General features: G+C 39.6%; 1 protein-coding gene across 1 annotated transcript in view; it reads left to right on the forward strand.

Moving 5' to 3' along the window:
* PLCB1 (phospholipase C beta 1) overlaps nucleotides 1-18,846 on the forward strand; it is an 854,775-nt gene that overhangs the window by 266,093 nt on the left and 569,836 nt on the right. The window contains exon 3 of the mRNA XM_068987480.1: nucleotides 15,888-15,956. Coding sequence (XP_068843581.1) covers nucleotides 15,888-15,956 — 69 coding nt within the window. The remainder of the gene's footprint in view (nucleotides 1-15,887; nucleotides 15,957-18,846) is intronic.

Here is an 18,846-nt window from a genome sequence, read left to right on the forward strand (position 1 = left end):
GACAGTACGTTGAGTAAAATGATCTTTCTATCAAGTAATACCAAAGAGGGAGGGATAAAGTTACTGAATTTATGCAGTTTCTTGAAGGTTTGAGTATTTGATATGTCTCAGCTTTTGTACTAAAAATAATAATAATAATAATAATGCCAAAAGACATTCAGTGCTTAAGACTAAGGTTAATTTAATTCCATAATCATAAGGCAGAACAGTACCAAATTCGGTACATGGAGATTTCTGTACTTAATTTTGACTGACCCACATAGAACAAATGTGATTCATCTGACTTCAAATTGAAAACCCAAATAAGCTAGGTTGGAAAACACAATACATTTTTATTATGGGGCCTAAAAGGAGACAAACTGGTTATTAGAATTGTAAGAGTGATTGGACCAAAGCTACAGGTGAGTAAGTTGCTCCGACATTAAGCAAAATAATCAGAAAATTATGCAAATCTTATGAACAAGCAAGCTAGAATATTTTCCATCAGCATGAGTGCAGGGTCTGAGCTATACAGATTTAAGAATTTTCTCCTAGGCATTTACTTTCTTAAGTAATTCTGAAGAAAATTTATTTTTAAGGCTTTCACCTAAGCAAGAAGAAATCTGTTGTACAATAATGAAAAAAGAAAAAGAGCTCTGTTCTCTGGATGTTCAACAGTTCTGTTAAGGGTTCGTAAGTTATTTATTTGGAAAATCATATACCCAGGGGCACTGAACCTGGTCCAGGTGGTGCTGGTGGGAAAGAACCTGCCTGCCAATGCAGGAGACATGAGGTGGGTTGAATCCCTGGGTCAGGAAGGTCAGCTGGAGGAGGGCACGGCATCCCACTCCAGTGTTCTTGTCTGGAGAATCCCATGGACAGAGGAGCCTGGCAGGTTATATTCCATGGGGTTGCAAAGAGTTAGATATGACTGAAGTGATTTAGCATGCATGCATAGAAGATTATAAAATTCAGTTGGAGAAGGAAAGGGCAACCCACTCCAGTGTTCTTGCCTGGAGAATCCCAGGGATGGCGGAGCCTGGTGGGCTGCTGTCTATGGGGTCGCACAGAGTTGGACACGACTGAAGCGACTTAGCAGCAGCAGCAGCATACTCTAGAGAATCGAGTAGTTTAACCTAACATGAAAAACTGTGGAATGAAAGAATAAGAATTACATTGGGTTGCTTTTTAAAGTATGAAGCCTGCCCAAAGTCAGCATATAGGACTCGCTTCAAAAGGTGACCAGTGATGACGATCAATATGTGATTCTTCAAGGAGATGATCTGGAGCAAAAAGGCAGTTTACACACCAGAAAGGTAACATTCAAGCAACCAAGGATAGTCAGAATATTTCTTCGGACTTTTTTCTTCTCATAAAAAAATGAAAATTTTTATGTAATTATTTTTCTCAATTATATTTACAAAAGAGGCATTAGCAAGGAAAATATCTTGATTTGAAGGAAGGAAAGGATACTAAGAAATTCTGCCCGGCCTTTTGCCAGTTTTATTTAGGATCTATTCCATTCTCCCTTGCTTCTTCTTTTATCACCTGATTTAACATTTCAGGGAAGTCATCCCAGGAAGGGTTTTTATGGTTGTTTTTCTTGGCACGACTCTACACTTCCTCTGTGTATTCAGAGTGTTCTGCCTTGAGGAGGTGAACCTCATGCCAAGGCATGGACAGAAACCCAGGGCCCAGTGCCCCTCAGTGCCTCAGAGTCAGTTCTCAGGGAGTCACATTGGCACGCTTGCCATTATCACGCAGCTTCATCACGCAGCGAGGTTGTCCTGGGTCCCCTGCTTCTTTCCTCCTTCCCGATTTTAGTCTTGGGTTTGCCCATTCTGCTGTGACTGCCCGGTAATGGCCAGCCTGGGAGCTGACCCCAGCACATCTGATCTCCTGAGATGAAATGCCACATGAATTTCATATGAAGGTCAAGACAAAGATGGGTTGGAAAAAGACAGCGTCTTCTATTAATTTTCCTTCCGTCTTGTTTCTACCTGCTGTTCTGAAGCTGTAATTGGAGTAAACATTAGGCCTTGTGAAAGAAATTTTACAGAGTATGAGTACCTTTTTTATGTCATGGAGTGCAAATGCGGAGGATATAGGTGTGTTGCTCCAAGCTGAAAAGGTCCAGCAAGTTCATTCACTCAAGCTTCCTTTGAACAAGTAGCCTACTTCCCACCTCCCAATGCTGTCCACATCTGACTCTGGTAATTTAAAATTCTATAATTCCTCCTTAAAACATTTTAATGTTTAGTGACCTTTTAGAGTTCATTAAACTTTATGTTTAATAGAATTCCCTCTTTCCATGTTAGCCACTAAAGTCTGATTCCTATAAATGTGTAAATCCCAATTTTATTTCCCTTCGAAATCTGTGCTATCTCCATGTTATCCCCAAATTCCTGTGATAAACTTCATGTAGCTACTTGCCTTTTTCTTGATCTTTATCCTTGTCTGACCCCTTAATGGAAGTTGGGTCTTTTCTTTCCCCTCTTCCTGCAGGGGTCTCCCCTCAAGAGCGGTAAGTTTTCAGTTTAACAGTCTTCCCTACGTCGTCTTTCAAATCTGCCCCACACTAGGTCTTACTGTGCTTGCTTTTCACCTACTCCCTCACCACTTATAGAGAAGCAGTAATGCCAAAATAATAGGATTTGTGGAAATACCTAGAAAAGTGATGTTGTTTATAGAAAGGTTTTTTTAAAAAATTCATCTTTATTCACATTTAAAATTTTGATAAAATTATGAAATGAATTATTTTTATTCACCTTTGGAGTAAAGTGTGTATGTTCTCCCTAGGGATATATATTTTTTAAAGAAGGGAAACTATAGTAGGTGGTTGAAAATAGAATAAATCTTTACCAAAAAGAAATTGACCTGAAATATAGTGGATATGAACATATTTCTTTTCAGCCCTAAATGTGACGAAAGGGAACTCTAGTTTGGAAATTAGGTAAGCTGATGTTTTTTATAATCTTTTTCTCACTAGGAAAAGAGAAAACTATTTACACATTAGATTAGATGATATATACCCATATAACTATTTCCAGGAAATAATCAAAATATTTTAATGATGATACAAGATAAAACACAGTGTACAGTGACCAAGAACTCGCTGTCTCAAAAAATGCTCATTTTAGTAGATGTATCATAATAGTTCAGCCTGTTTTCAAAGAAAATTTAAGAATTCCAAAAGTACACAGAATATATCAAAAGTCAAAGACAATAATAAATGTAAAAATGTGATTTTAAGATTTGTATGCACGTGATTCAGAATGCTTTTAACATTAATTTCTAAGTTGATTATTTGGAAACGATACCTGTCTTGGATCACGTCCTCCAAACAGACCCAAATACAAGTGGTAGTGAGCAAGATATTTATTAAGGTAGGGCTTCCCCAAGACAACAAGAAGAGAGAGGGAAACAGGACCGTGAAAGAGCAGACAGCAACCCAAGGGGAGCCTTGGCCTGGGAATGTGGTTGATCGGAGAATAGGTGGCTGGGCTACGATGTTCCTGTCCCTCCTGAGCTCTCACCCTCTGCTGCATTGCCCCCCAGGCTCTTCCAAGTCTCTATGTAGATGGGCCAAGTGTTCCAGGAGGCCAACAACAGTCAGGGTCAGTGCTTAAGGGAGAATCTCACAGGCACTGAGAATGGTGTCCAGTCAGGAAAGGGAACTGGCGAGCATCAGTGTGGGCATCAATCAAGTTTCCTACAGGAAGTTTACTAGAATTTCCTGGTAAGCAGGACATGACCCTGAACTTAGTGAACTTTTTCTGTTATTTGGGGGCTTCCCTGGTGGCTCAGAGGTTAAAGCGTCTGCCTGCAATGTGGGAGACCTGGGTTCGATCCCTGGGTTGGGAAGATCCCCTGGAGAAGGAAATGGCAACCCACTCCAGTATTCTTGCCTGGAGAATCCCATGGACGGAGGAGCCTGGAGGGCTACAGTCCACGGGGTCGCAAAGAGTTGGACACGACTGAGTGACTTCACTTTCACTTTCACTTTCTATTATTTACAGTTCTCAATATGAATACCTGGCTTCTTTATGTGTACTTGCATTAGGTTGATCAACAGGCAAATAGAAATGAGTTTACCTCTGATGAACTTAGAGCACACAGTCAAGACCTTAGGAATGATGTGTTCACTGACTCAATGACTATACAGGGACAATTCATTAAGCATGTTACTCCTCATTGGACATACCCACACCTTATCCCTACACATGAACGTTGGAAAGAGCTTTGTTGGCTTCCTTTTGTCTTGCCAGAAAATGAAAAGTGATCTTAAGAAGGAAGTCTTCTTTGAAAAGAAAATGACATGTTATTGTATACTTGTCAACTTCAAATATCTCATTTTAGAAGCTACATTAACTCCTTGCATGTTCAGGATGTCACATGAGATTAAAAGATCACCAAAACCCTAGGGTTGTTGCTTTTTCCACATCCCATACATGCTGATATGTTGTGTTTTCCTTCTGTTTGTTTTAAGATATTGTCTATTTTCACTTTTGATTTTCTCTTTGATTAAATTGTTGTTCAAAAGTGTGTTGTTTAATTTCCATGAATCACAGATTTAAAAAGGCTTTAGAATATCCTTCATGAACCCATAAAAATTTTATTGAATCTTAAAAAAACAGATGTGTGGTTGCCAGAACACTGGGAGAGTCATAACAAGATAAAAGCAGACTTTTGGACAGAAACATTTGTGTTTCTGTGATAATGTGTTGGAATGAATAGCTGAGGGAGAAAACATGAGACTGTGATTTGATATTGTTAATACAGTGTGATTACTCGGGAAAGCAAGGACAAATGATGTTTTTGTATACTTCAGAAAATTTAAAAGTCATCATACATGCCATGACTGTGTGATTGAAAAGAAAAGGAAGTATTTCCGTTTCCAACCTTGCTACAGGGCTGAATCACAACATCTGGCAATAGGCCAAGCATCTTTAGAACCTCTCCTTGACTTTGTCCAGGCTCTAGGGCATGATAAGGAAATCACTGCTTTAATCTGTAATGATACTGATGCTATGGATAAGCTCAGTAGTCTGAAGACTTTTCTCAAACAGTCTTATTATCAGTTCTCTCATTGCTTTTGGGACTCTGATGCAGTTATTTCATATTACATGGATATAGGCAATTTGTCCAGCATTCTACAGAATGTTTCACAAGTTCCAGCCCTGGTGAACTAGCCTTCTCTATGGGCAGCTGTTGTCTCCATTTAATATCTAGGACAGAGGTTCTCAAACTTAAGATTACTTCTGAATCACCCCCAAAGCTTAATTAAAATACAGATTTCTGGGCCCCACCCCAGAGGTTCAGATTCAATAGGTCTAGGGTAGGGCCAGATAATTTGCATTTTGCACATATTCCAAGGTGATGTTCTTGGTGATCCTACTGGTCCAGGAACCACATTTTAAGAACTACTAGTTTAGGGAAATGAAAGAGTTTAGTACATGGAAGCAGATAAATGGTATGCTCAAATATTCTAGCATGGTAAGATTAAGAGACTAGAAGCAGCTTGAACTACCAGATAAAAAAACTTGGCTGGCTGTTCAGCCATAGGGAAATAGGTGTAGACCAGAGACAACATTTTAGATGACTTAATGGAAAAATCTGACTATGTTTAAATTATCTGGACTTTTCAAGTGGAAACAGCTTGTTTGCCTGATTAATCTATATCATTTCAGTATTTCTTTTTAAGAGATATTTTATGGAGATTGGATATTATGTTCACCTAAATATCCATAAAGATAAGTTTTCTACATTTATGAAACTATTTGCCAAATGATAAATGCTGTTTCTAGTTCATCCGATTAGCCTGAAATTAGGACATTTGCTGAAAAAGAGCATAATAGAAAAATTTGACAATGCAATATTTATCACCATAATACAATTTTTAAAAAACCCTGAGTCTTTAGCAAATGCAGTATCATTATTTATCCATAAAAATGCCATGAATCCCTTCTTGGGGATTCATATACTGTTAATAGATATGAGCTAGGAAAATAAAACATATTTTCATAAACTTTCATTATACTCCTGAATATATCTTTAGTATATGTATAGATTTTCCCTGTTGATTATAGTCTTTTTCTCAGTTTTTAAAATAATAAACAAATAAGTTAAAAATAAATCCAGTTACTATCCATTTAAGTCTCTCCAGGTTTTCATCTATCATTTAAAAAAATTGCCAAAATATATTTTCTGACATTATAAGCTCTAGATCTCTTTTCTCCTGTAGTCTTACATGCATGGAGTTATACGTGTGTCGTTATAAACATGTATGCTGTTAGAATTAAGTTTTATTAATGTTATATTGTAATATAGGTTTGGTGCTATGGATATAATTTTATGTTCAGTTGCATTAACTTTCAACTTAAGCAGCTTTTTTATTATTAGATGAATATATAAAAGTTTTTCAGAGAGTTGAAGAAGGAAGTTAGAAGGAGGAAATGTGGCTGTTGCTTAACAAGGGGCTGAACTATCTTTATGGTTATGTACAAAGGAAATGTTAAGTAGGTATTTGTCAGTATACTTCACGTATTTGACCCAGTTTCACAGCCTCTTTAAAATTCTGTTACATTAAAGACATTTATCATGAGAATCATGATAAAGAATCATTTATCATGAGAATCATGATAAAGAATCATTTATCATGAGAATCATGATAAAGAATCATTTATCATGAGAATCATGATAAAGAATCATTTATCATGAGAATCATGATAAAGAATCATTTATCATGAGAATCATGATAAAGAATCATTTATCATGAGAATCATGATAAAGAATCATTTATCATGAATTGAACTGAACTGAAAGACACATGTTTATTTTCTACTTGTATTATTCTGTTAATATTCCTGCTATTTTTTAATACTGAAAAAGATTTCTTTCAGTTCAGTTCAGTTCAGTCGCTCAGTCATGTGTGACGCTTTGCGACCTCACGAATCACAGCACGCCAGGCCTCCCTGTCCATCACCATCTCCCCGAGTTCACTCAGACTCACGTCCATCGAGTCCATGATGCCATCCAGCCATCTCATCCTCGGTCGTCCCCTTCTCCTCCTGCCCCCAATCCCTCCCAGCATCAGAGTCTTTTCCAATGAGTCAACACTTCGCATGAGGTGGCCAAAGTACTGGAGCTTCAGCTTTAGCATCATTCCTTCCAAAGAAATCCCAGGGCTGATCTCCTTCAGAATGGACTGGTTGATCTCCTTACAGTCCAAGGGACTCTCAAAAGTCTTCTCCAACACCACAGTTCAAAAGCATCAGTTCTTTGGTGCTCAGCCTTCTTCACAGTCCAACTCTCACATCCATACATGAACACAGGAAAAACAATAGCCTTGACTAGACGGACCTTAGTCTGCAAAGTAAAGTCTCTGCTTTTGAATATGCTATCTAGTTTGGTCAAAACTTTTCTTCCGAGGAGTAAGCGTCTTTTAATTTCATGGCTGCAGTCACCATCTGCAGTGATTTTGGAGCCCCCCAAAATTAAGTCTGACACTGTTTCCACTGTTTCTCCATCTACTTCCCATGCAGTGATGGGACCTGATGCCATGATCTTCATTTTCTGAATGTTGAGCTTTAAGCCAACTTTTTTGCTCTCCTCTTTCACTTTCATCAAGAGGCTTTTTAACTCCTCTTCACTTTCTGCCATAAGGGTGGTGTCATCTGCATATCTGAGGTGATTGATATTTTTCCCGGCAATCTTGATTCCAGCTTGTGTTTCTTCCAGTCCAGCGTTTCTCATGATGTACTCTGCATAGAAGTTAAATAAGCAGGGTTACAATATACACCCTTGACATACTCCTTTTCCTATTTGGAACGAGTCTGTTGTTCCATGTCCAGTTCTAACTGTTGCTTCCTGACCTGCATACAGATTTCTCAAGAGGCAGGTCAGGTGGTCTGGTATTCCCATCTCTCTCAGAATTTTCCACAGTTTCTTATGATCCACAAATAGATGTTTTTCTGGAACTCTCTTGCTTTTTCCATGATCCAACGGATGTTGGCAATTTGATTTCTCGTTGCTCTGTGTTTTCTAAAACCAGTTTGAACATCAGGGAGTTCATGGTTCACGTATTGCTGAAGCCTGGCTTGGAGAATTTTGAGCATTACTTTACTAGCATGTGAGATGAGTGCAATTGTGTGGTAGTTTGAGCATTCTTTTGGATTGCCTTTCTTTGGAATTGGAATGCAAACTGACCTTTTCCTGTCCTGGGGCCACTGCTGAGTTTTCCAAATGTGCTGGCACATTGAGTGCAGCACGTTCACAGCATCATCTTTCAGGATTTGAAACAGCTCAACTGGAATTCCATCACCTCCACTAGCTTTGTTCGTAGTGATGCTTTCTAAGGGCAACTTGACTTCACATTCCAAGATGTCTGGCTCTAGATTAGTGATCACATCATCATGATTATCTGGGTCGTGAGGATCTTTTTTGTACAGTTCTTCTGTGTATTCTTGCCACCTCTTCTTAATATCTTCTGCTTCTGTTAGGTCCATACCATTTCTGTCCTTTATCAAGCTCATCTTTGCATGAAATGTTCCCTTGGTATGTCTAATTTTCTTGAAGAGATCTCTAGTCTTTCCCATTCTGTTGTTTTCCTCTATTTCTTTGCATTGATTGCTGAAGAAGGCTTTCTTATCTCTTCTTGCTATTCTTTGGAACTCTGCATTCAGATGCTTATATCTTTCCTTTCCTCCTTTGCTTTTCACCTCTCTTCTTTTCACAGCTATTTGTAAGGCCTCCCCAGACAGCCATTTTGCTTTTTTGTGTTTAGATCTGGGGGAACATGAATTATTTTGCTATCCTGTATTCAGTCTCAGTGATCTTTGGCAGTGAATATATGTTTCTCTGAAACTCAGTTTCTTCACCTATGATCTCCTCCAGTACCAAAGTCTATGGTTACATTATAGTCATTGTTTCCTGTAGGATGTGTCAAAAAAGATGACAGCTTTGCTGTCATTTTTATGCTGGGGAGAGTGCCAAGATATGTAAAGTTATTTAGATTTTAATTAAATGCCTTAGAACGTGGAAACAATGGTATAGTATATTAGTTATCCACTGCTGCATAGCAAATGACCACAGACTTAGTGGCTTGAAGCAATTCACATTTTTTAATATTATCTCATAGTTTCAAGTGGGTCACGGTCTCATCTACTTAGGGTCTCACAGGCTACAATGAAAGTGTCTACTGGGCTGTGTTTCCATTTGGAGCTAGAGTTCCGTTAGCAAACTCATTCATTTTGTTCCCACAGCTGACAAAGGTCTGTGGTTCTTTGTCACCATAGGACTGAAGCCCTTAGCTCTTAGAGGCCTTCTCTTTCCAGAGACAATCCAGAACCGAGCCAGCACGTGAGCATCTCTATGGCTTTGAGTCTATCACTGCCGGTCACTTCTGAAGGACTCACCCAAGATGTCTTTGTTTTAGTTAAATTTAAGTTATCTGTTCAGAGATTTCATGGCGCCTGTAAGATTCCTTCACATTTGCCACATAAGGTAACAGAATTGTGGGAGGGAAGAATAGCCTTTGCTGTATTCTGTTGCCTTGAAGCAAGTTGTAGGTCCTGACCACAGTCAGTGGGAGAGGTTTCCAAAGAGGCACAGAAGTCAGGGGCAGGAGTCCTGGTGGTCAGCTTGGAATTCGGCTTGCTACAGGTGGGCAAAAAGTTGAGATTCGTGATGCAGTTATTCATCTGATGAGCAGTAGTCATTTAAGGTCTCCGTTAGTTCTCCTATCTTCAAAGTAGAGGAACACAGTACTGATGTTTCAGTAGTGCAGTCAAGACTAACGAGATAATGTGTGCAAATTATCTTACAATTTTTGGCACATCGTTGGTTCTCTATTATTAGTTAAATTTATTATTATTGTTGTCATATTAATTATATTACTTGATTTTGGTTCCTTTTATCTCATGCAATAATTTTTCAGTTTTATTTGATTGGCTGAAAATTATGTCAATACTTATAGTACGATTCATAAGACATGCTGGTTCATGTGTTCTCGATTTCAAATATTAATTTTGTTTTGCATTTAACTGTGACACTGAAAGTAAATCCAACTTCCTTTCCAAGCTGACTCAACATTTAATGAGTAATATCTCAATTACTAGATTTTCATTTTTGTTTGTTTTCTGGTTTGCTTTCTGTGCTTTTCTTCACGTTCTTACATGTTACTGGCTTTTCTCCTGGGGCCCTTTCCCTTTCACTTGGCATGGCAACTATTGCCAGCATAAGAATTTATATAGATGCAGGAGTCCCTGCTAGCCAAGTGGAGATCTCAGTTTGGTATCTCAATAGGTTAAAGAACAGCCCACTGAGAAAGATATTGATAGCACTGGCATCTCTGTTTGACACAGAAGGATTGAAGGAACAGGCATCTGTAGTAACTGACTTAATAGTTCACAGATTACAAAAGGTAACTCCAAGAGACAGCTTAAGGGTTCCGCCTTCTAGTTCTATGAAATTTGCACGATATTAAACCAAGAACTTTTAAATAAAGAAATGCAGATGTGTCATCTTTCTCTTTCCTCTGCTGTGGCTGGTATTGGTGACCTGGGCATCTCATTTCCTTGTACGGTTCCTACTGAGGCTCCATTGCAGACTGGGGAGGGAAAGCCGTCTGAGGCTGGGGAGCAAAGAAAGCAAGAGACCAGGTGAAGGTGGGTGCAGGGATCTTTTTTTGAGAGGTATACTAAACAGATTTTCACTCCCTCAGGAGTGAAATCAAGTTAAAGAACACAGAGTCTATTTTATCTGCTTGTCTTTAAATTTAAACACTTCATTAAATGATGCTCAAGTTGCTTTATTTAAACATTGGACATTTTAGGGGGTTGGCAGCCAATAAAACATAGTAATGTCTTCTACTTTCGGTAAATCGAGGTTGAACAACTTAATGAATATAACACATGGGGAAGTACACATACCCAGCCATTAATATCTTCCCTGTGTAATATTTGTGACTGTAATTGCTGCTCTGATTGTATATTGTGTGAGCTTGAAGCACATTAATGTATTGGATGACTAATAGAATTTGGTGGCAATGCACAGTAATTGGTATTCTGGAAGAGGGCTGAGTTTTAAATTGCATTCTTTCCTGAGTTTGCAGTGCATTTTATGACTCATCTACCTCACAGTGTGTTGGTGGCTGACAAATTGAAGTCTTTTTGCTGAATAGTAAACATCAGAGACAGTTTGGTCTTCTCCTAGCTTTTCTGTTTGAGTTTTCTCGTCATTCATTCAAAGTATCAAAAATAAATCATTGATTACTGTTAACTGACTTTTGTCCATTCTGACCTAGAGAGAAGGCGCATTTGTGAATACATCACTGTGTGTATCGGGGGTGCCAGGAATGTGGTCTCTACGCTCTTCAGGGGCCATTGTATGCCTTGGAATAAAAGGGGGCCTATTAGTTCATTCTTCATTGACTGTTCCAGGTAGATCACAGGCCTTTGGGCACCCCAGCCCTCTTTCCTTGTTGGGTGGACTTAGAGGTGAGAGAGAAGGACATATTTTCTCCTTTTACTTTGCTAAATGTCTTTATTGTTACAAAGTGTAACACAAAAGTAGTATAGTGTAGCAATTTTCATCAAAAATCAATGATTGCTTAAATTTACAAACAGGGACACTTATGCTGTGGAGTAAAATCTAATGGTAAGGACACATTAGAATAGGAGATAGTGGCTTTTGTCATTCAATAGTTCATCTTCAATAAATAAAATCTGAGCCTAGGTTAGTCACCACTAGTCACACTGTTGCTTTTAATACGTGTACATTTTTATTTGCCCATTCCGTATATAAAGAAGTAAGCATTTAAAATTTTTCATGCAACATAATATAGCATATAATACATAGTTTGATCTCTCATGTTCACCTAAAAAGCCTTATAAGAGCAATTCTGTGAATGAGTACATCGGCGTTTTCCATTATGGTCCATGGAACAGCATCACAGGAGAGCGTGTTAGAGATGTGGACTCTTAGGTGTGCCCAAGTCCTGCTGAACTAGAAATGCTGATGAATGGTGCTCAACCGGTCTATGTTTTACACGTGTTCTAGGTGACTCCAGTGTAGTCTATGAGAACCATTGATGTAGAAAGTATTATCATACTCATTGTAGAGATGATACAGTTGATGCTCACTGTGGTCTGATGATTGCAGAAATAAATGGCTAGTTCATTTTAGGGCCCTTCCTCAAACCCAGAAAATACATAAAGAATTAAATAAATAAAATAAATAAATAATTAAAGAAAATAATAAAGAAATAGTGAATTCCATAGACCTGGAAAACAGTCACTCGTAAATGAATTGAGAAAGGGGCCATTTCCTTGCTTTCTCATCATGAAAGTGGGTTTTAAAACTATTAACACTAGAATATTAACCTAGAAAGAGTTTTAATGATGCAAGGAACATTTTGCAGTCCCTCCATTGTGTTCCTCATTTTCTTTTTAGTGGAGTGCAAATAGGATGTAGTTAAATCCCAGAGAGGTGGCGGTTGCATGTTAATAGAAGTGGGAGACTGTTTTAATCATGTCTTCTTAGCCCAGTGAGTCTGTGGATAGATTTCCACCAGGGCCTTTCACACACCACATTACCCATGCTCAGAGTGCCCTGTGGTGGTTTTCCTGCACGCACAATTTTACACACGCTACAGAGAAGTTTCTTAGTTGCTGTGGTATCAAAATGAATGTTAACTACCCCTCTGTGACTTAGGAAATGAATGTTTCCTCTTGCGCTGAAAGCAGAAAACAGTGGCCGTTATCTGTAATAGGAAAGTCTGTAGAGTGCTGCCTGCTGAGGCCTGTTTCTCTGTGAACTCAATTTGGGCTTTGTGTGAAAAACAAATAAGTAAAGTTTAAGTCTATTGTTTATTCAACTAGGAAGAATTTCCTTGAATAGAAGATGTTAGTGTGCAATTAGGTGAATGTACCATGTATTTGGGTGTGATTTTTATTCTGCATATATATAAAACATGATGCTACGTTTATGGGGGAAAAAAGCTTGAAAAACATGTCAGTATTTTATGAATAATTACAAAGAGAACATGCAGGTAACAACTGCTAAGTTTGGAAGTGATTGGTGACTCTCCACGCACTTCTGCTGTGTGTCCAGAGTGACTTGTTTTCTGCTCAGAACTCCTGCCTCTTTGCATTTGCAATTGCAGTTTCCTTTCCCTGGAGCCCTCCCCACAAAACGCAGAATTATAAGGCTGGCAAACTCCTTTTCATCCTTATGTGTTGGCTGAAAAGATGCCTTAGCCCTTTCTGGTCCACGCCTGCAGTGCACTTTGAAATGTCTCCTTCAGAGGATAATCATTAGCTATGTGCATGATTGTCTCTCTATATTTTCAGGTGCCACTCCTCAGTATCTAGTCTGTACCTGACATATTGCAGGATTCAATAAATAATGCTTCTGTGAATTAATGACGGGCATTTCCAAATGGATAAAGTCCTCAAACCAGCATCTCCTCTATGCACTGTCATTTGTACCCAAACTTGCGAGTCCCAGTGAGGAAGCTGGAATCCCTAGAGCTGTCAATGCCTTCTCTCTTTACTTTAGTCAGTTCTACCTCCTATCGTCAGTTCGGTTCGGTTCAGTCCCTCGGTCGTGTCTGACTCTTTGCGAGCCCATGGACAGCAGTACGCGAGGCTTCCCTGTCCATCACCAACTCTCAGAGCTTGCTCAAACTCAGGTCCATCGAGTCGGTGATGCCACCCAGCCACCTCACCCTCTGTCGTCTTTATTCCTAACACCCTGACCTTTATCTGGTGTCTGTCTCTCAACACTCCACTCAGTTCTTGTCTAAAAGATTAAGTTTCTTCGAGCTAGGTTCTCTTCCTGTTTCTCCTCTTTTAGTGAATGTTTTGGTGGCTGTTGCCATGAAGATGAAACCTGGGCCAGTTGCCCTACCTCCTATCTCCTGAATCCTCTGTATGCCTTTGCCTGGGTGAAGTCTTAAGTCCCGCATTTGAGAGCTGTTGGTTCCTAACTCTCACCAGGTGACCTTCGATACTGTGGACGGTACATCCTTGGGGGAAGGATGACTCCCGCTACTCTGTCCTGCAAGATCCTTGCTGGTTTTGCTTCCTGTCACACACCAGGGTATGGGAGGTTCTCCACAGAGTCATGCACAATAATGGGTTAAGGAATTCACTAAAATGGGGGAAAGCAAATTGAGAAGGCCAGTGTGAGTGAAAGCAGAAAAGGCATTGTTTGCTGCGCTCCCTTCCGCTTGTGGAGAGCTGTGAAGGGCCCGGGGTTCTGTTGTACCTGCTGTGGGGTTTGCACCCCAATGTAGAGAGTCCATCATATCTTTGACCCTTATTGTCCTGCAATCATGAAATCAACCTTCAGTTCAGTTCAGTTCAGGAAAATAATCAGACCATTTTGCACCAAACGTTTGGGGTTGGAGGCTGTTTGAAGGAACTGGCTGGGAATCCCATGTGCTGGTCCTCATAAAAGCCAGGGCCTGTGAGAAATTACCACCCCTCCTGTGAGGGTGCAGCACCTCTCGCTGGGAGAGGGGGCACGGAGGAGCCATCCCAATGGCTCCTTGTCTAGCAAACGGCTTGGATGTCTCTGCTTACTGCACTAGTCTCATCTGGCTGGTGGCGGAGTTCTCTGTGTAACTTGGTGTTGTGCATGTCCCAGACGCCATGGTTCAGTGTCCCTCACCAGACTTTTAGTGTTTCTGTCCTTTTGCCCAAATCCATTTCTGGTCTTCACGCTCCCTTTTCTTCATATGCTCTGTGCCCACAGTGGAATTCTGCATGCCGCCTGTGCGGGCCCCTTCCTGCGCTGCCACTGTGTCTTCCCTTGTGCCTTCCCTCACTCACTAGTTTTTTTTTTTTTTTAATTAATTAATTTAATTTTTTTTAATTGAAGGATGATTGCTTTACGGAATTTTGCTGTTTGCTGTCAAACCTCAACATGAATCGGCCGTAGGTCTACACAGATCCCCCTCTCATCCCTCTCCTCCTTTGCGTCTCCCCCTCCCATCTGCTTCCCACGCACTGTCCTCCTTCTCTGAGCAACTAAGAGGCATGAAAACCTCAAGGTTCTGCTCAAACCTCTGGTCCTCTCTTCGCTGGATGTTTGCCCATGAGGGACCTCCAGATGAGGGAGACCTTTATCTCCTCACTTCTCTTCTCCAGTCTCAATGATGCCTCCACAGAATATTTTTTCTGAGCCTCTAGGGGAAAAGTAATCTTTCTTTTTAACCCTCCTCCATCATAGCAGTTAACTTTAAAGTTGGCATTAACACACTATCCCTTGTCTTATGCATATATTTATTTCTTTCCTTTGCAAGTTCATTCAGAGAAGCTGCCATATCTTATGTGTCTTATATCCTGGAGTAACTTGAGTATTATAGACATTCAATAATATATAATGAATAAATGAAAAGATAGGTGCAAGGAGTGTGTGCAAAAGGCTTGAGGTGCAGGTATGGGAGGCATACCCATCTCTTTAGCTTGGCCACGTGGGCTGGGTATGCTGCGAGCTGGGGGTGACACCTCCTCCAACCCCCACTCTAACCCCTCACCCCACTCACAAATCCTCAAAACACTCAGAGTGACTCTCAGGATTATATTTCAGCAAGGGAACAGGAAGGCTTGACTCATCATGACTTAGGAGTGGGTTATAGGATAGACTGGGGACCCAAAGCATTGTACTTTCAGAATGCATTATGATATATGAAGCTGAGAACTAGCAGGTAGGTATCTTTTTGTTTCCACTCCCATTCCATTGACAGGCAGTGCCTGTAAGAGGAGAAAAATATCCCAACCGCAGGGAAATTTTAAGGCAAGTCTCAAGATAATATTATTTTTAAAGTGATGTCAATGCTATGAAACAAAAGAAAAAAGATCTGTGTGGATGCTTAACGATCTCACACTTTTGCCTTCCAGGAGACGGAACTGTTAGATCTCAGCCTTGTCAAAGACGCCAGATGTGGGAAACATGCCAAGGCGCCCAAGGTAGGAAGTGGAGCATGCTATGCACACCAGATGCTGCCTTGATTATTTAGCTGTGTCATGGTATCAATTAATTGCCCCAGTTAAAAGTTTCTCTGTTGTAGATGTTGTAAAATGCAATAAAACAGCCAATCCTTCCAGAAGCCAGTATGTCCAAACAGTACCATTTTTGATAAAAAATGGAAACAATGAGCAAATATAGAATCAGTGGACAAAGGACTTGCTTTATGCCCTTGGATTTTTTTTTTTAATAATAATGCAAACGTTATTGGATAATTCTAAATACTCAAAATGTGCTTTAAAGTATTTGAAAAATTCCCTTAGCCTTGTAAGCATACGCGAACCTACCTTTTAGACAGATAAACAGGATCTTTTAGCTCAAATGTTTTGCAGTTGGAGTCATTTCATCCCTGAAGCCAAAGTGTCAAATCTTTTTGCAAATGTTCCCAATGAACACCCACAGACATTGGGATCAGTTATACGGAATGTCAACTTACCTGCGTTTGAAAAACTTACTGAAGAAACATCTAAAGCAGTGTTTGCAATTTATTTAGTTTTGGAAGATTGTTTTAAAATGTTGAATATAGGACTTCCCTGGTGATCCAGTGGTTGCGATGCCATGCTTCTACTGAGGAGGGTGCAGGCTTGATCCCCAGTCAGGGAACTAAGATTCCACATGTCATGTGGTATGGCCCAAAAAGTGTTGAATAAAACATTACATATATTTAAAAAATTTAGATTGTCTAGTAAGGTATAGTAGCAGGATGTATTGACTGTTATCAAACTGGGAAACTATGCTTTAGTGTATTTAAATTTTAATACTTTAAGGACTTCTGTAGCACAGAGAGAATGTTGGCAAATAGGGAAGTACAGGTGCCATTCAGGGACTCGCCTCCTTCCATAATTGATATAAAACCAGCGATTTTCTATTTGAGTGTCTACCTGCAACTTTTGCTTTATTCCTTAAAAGTCAAAACATATACTTTGACATCAAAAATTATCTGTTGCTGTGGAGATGCGGTGAGGAAAGTCACCTAGAGTGATTGTCTTCAGATACCTAGCAGTGTGGTAGTTGCTGGTGAATTGTGTCATAGAGCAAACAGCCAAATACAATACAAATTTTATTGCTGAAGATGTTAAAATACCTACAGAAAAATGTGGTAAATGAAAAGAAAGAAAAATCAAAATTATTTTCAGAAAGGTTTCTGTGCTTTACCTGAAAATGGTCCATTATTTGCATCAATCACTTAGAAATATGCTTGCAATGCAGAAGACCTGGGTTCAATACCTGGGTTGGGAAGATCCTCTGGAGAAGGGAAAGGCTGCCACCCACTGCAGTATTCTGGCCTGGAGAATTCCATGTACTGTATAATCCATGGGGTCACAAAGAGTCGGACACGACTGAGCATCTTTCACTCACTCACTCACTTGAAAATACAGTGGTGTTTCACTCACTTAGAAATATAGTGGTGTTTCAATAGTTTGGTCTTTCATTTTTGTATCAAGCTTATTGTCTTTAATGTTTTGTTGCTGATTCAGAATTGTTCAGTTTTCAGGGTAGACATTTTATTCTTCTCCCAACATTTTAGACAGGTTTCACATAAGTCTATTAGTTCCAAGAACTATATTGATAACAATGACAAATGTTGTCTTTTAATGCAAATTCATTGGCCTAATTTGAAGTTTCCTAGTCATTATTGGCTGAAGTCAGTTGCCTGCCCTCCATCGGACCCTTTTTGTTTCCAGGCTTTGGGTGTTCAAGTCAGTTCCTCTGGCACACGGAGACCTTCTTTTAGGTTTGATTCTTTTACTGCAGCCCACAGCCTACTTAAGTTAAATATTTCATATATGGGCACAGTTTGATAAATGTCTACTGAATGTTGAGAAATGAACAGCACTAGGGTATGTACTCTGCTTGGTTGATAAACCACTATTTGATCCTAAAATGCTACCCTTCAGGACAGATTTCAACCTCAGAATACTCTGGCTTTTAAAGTTTGTTCAACCTAGGTTTGTGTTCTCTATTTTATTATCCACATTCTTGATTTTTTTTTTTTTTTTACTTTACATTCCTTGCTGGAGTTTAAGCATCTCAATATACTTTAACATTTTCAAAGCCAGTTTCTTTGCATATTGTTGTGGTTGTTCAGTCACTCAGTTGTGTCTGACTCTGCAACCACATGGACTGCACCATGCCAGGCTTCCCTATCCTTCACCATCTCCGGAAGCTTGCTCAAATTCATGTCCATTGAGACAATGATGCCATCCAACCATGTCGTCCTCTGTCATCCCCTTCTCCTCCTGCCTTAAATCTTTCCCACAATGAGAGCCTTTTCTGTGAGAGTTGGCTCTTTGCATCAGATTCCCAAGTACTGGAGCTTTAGCATCAGTCCTTCCAATGAATATTCAGGACTGATTTCCTTTAGGATTGACTGGTTGGATCTCCTTGCAGTCCAAGGGACTCTCAAGAGTCTTATCCAGCACCACAGTTCAAAAGCATCAGTTCTTAGGCACTCAGCCTTCTTTATGGTCCAACTCTCACATACATATATGATATTGGAAAAACCATAGCTTTGATTATATAGACTTTTATTGGCAAAGTAATATCTCTGCTTTTTAATATACTGTCTAGATTGGTCATAGCTTTTCTTCCAAGGAGCAAGTGTCTTTTAATTTCATGGCTAAAGTCACCATCTGCAGTGATTTTGGAGCCCAAGAAAATAAAGTCTGTCACTATTTCCATTGTTTCTCCATCCATTTACCAGGAAATGATGGGACTCGATGCCATAATCTTCATTTTTTGAATGTTGAATTTGAGGCAAATTTTCACTCTCCTCTTTCTCCTTCATCAAGAGGCTCTTTAGTTCTTCCTCGCTTTCTGCTGTAAGGGTGG

The sequence above is a fragment of the Capricornis sumatraensis genome, chromosome 15, assembly GCF_032405125.1.
Source record: "Capricornis sumatraensis isolate serow.1 chromosome 15, serow.2, whole genome shotgun sequence".
NCBI classification, from domain to species: domain Eukaryota; kingdom Metazoa; phylum Chordata; class Mammalia; order Artiodactyla; family Bovidae; genus Capricornis; species Capricornis sumatraensis.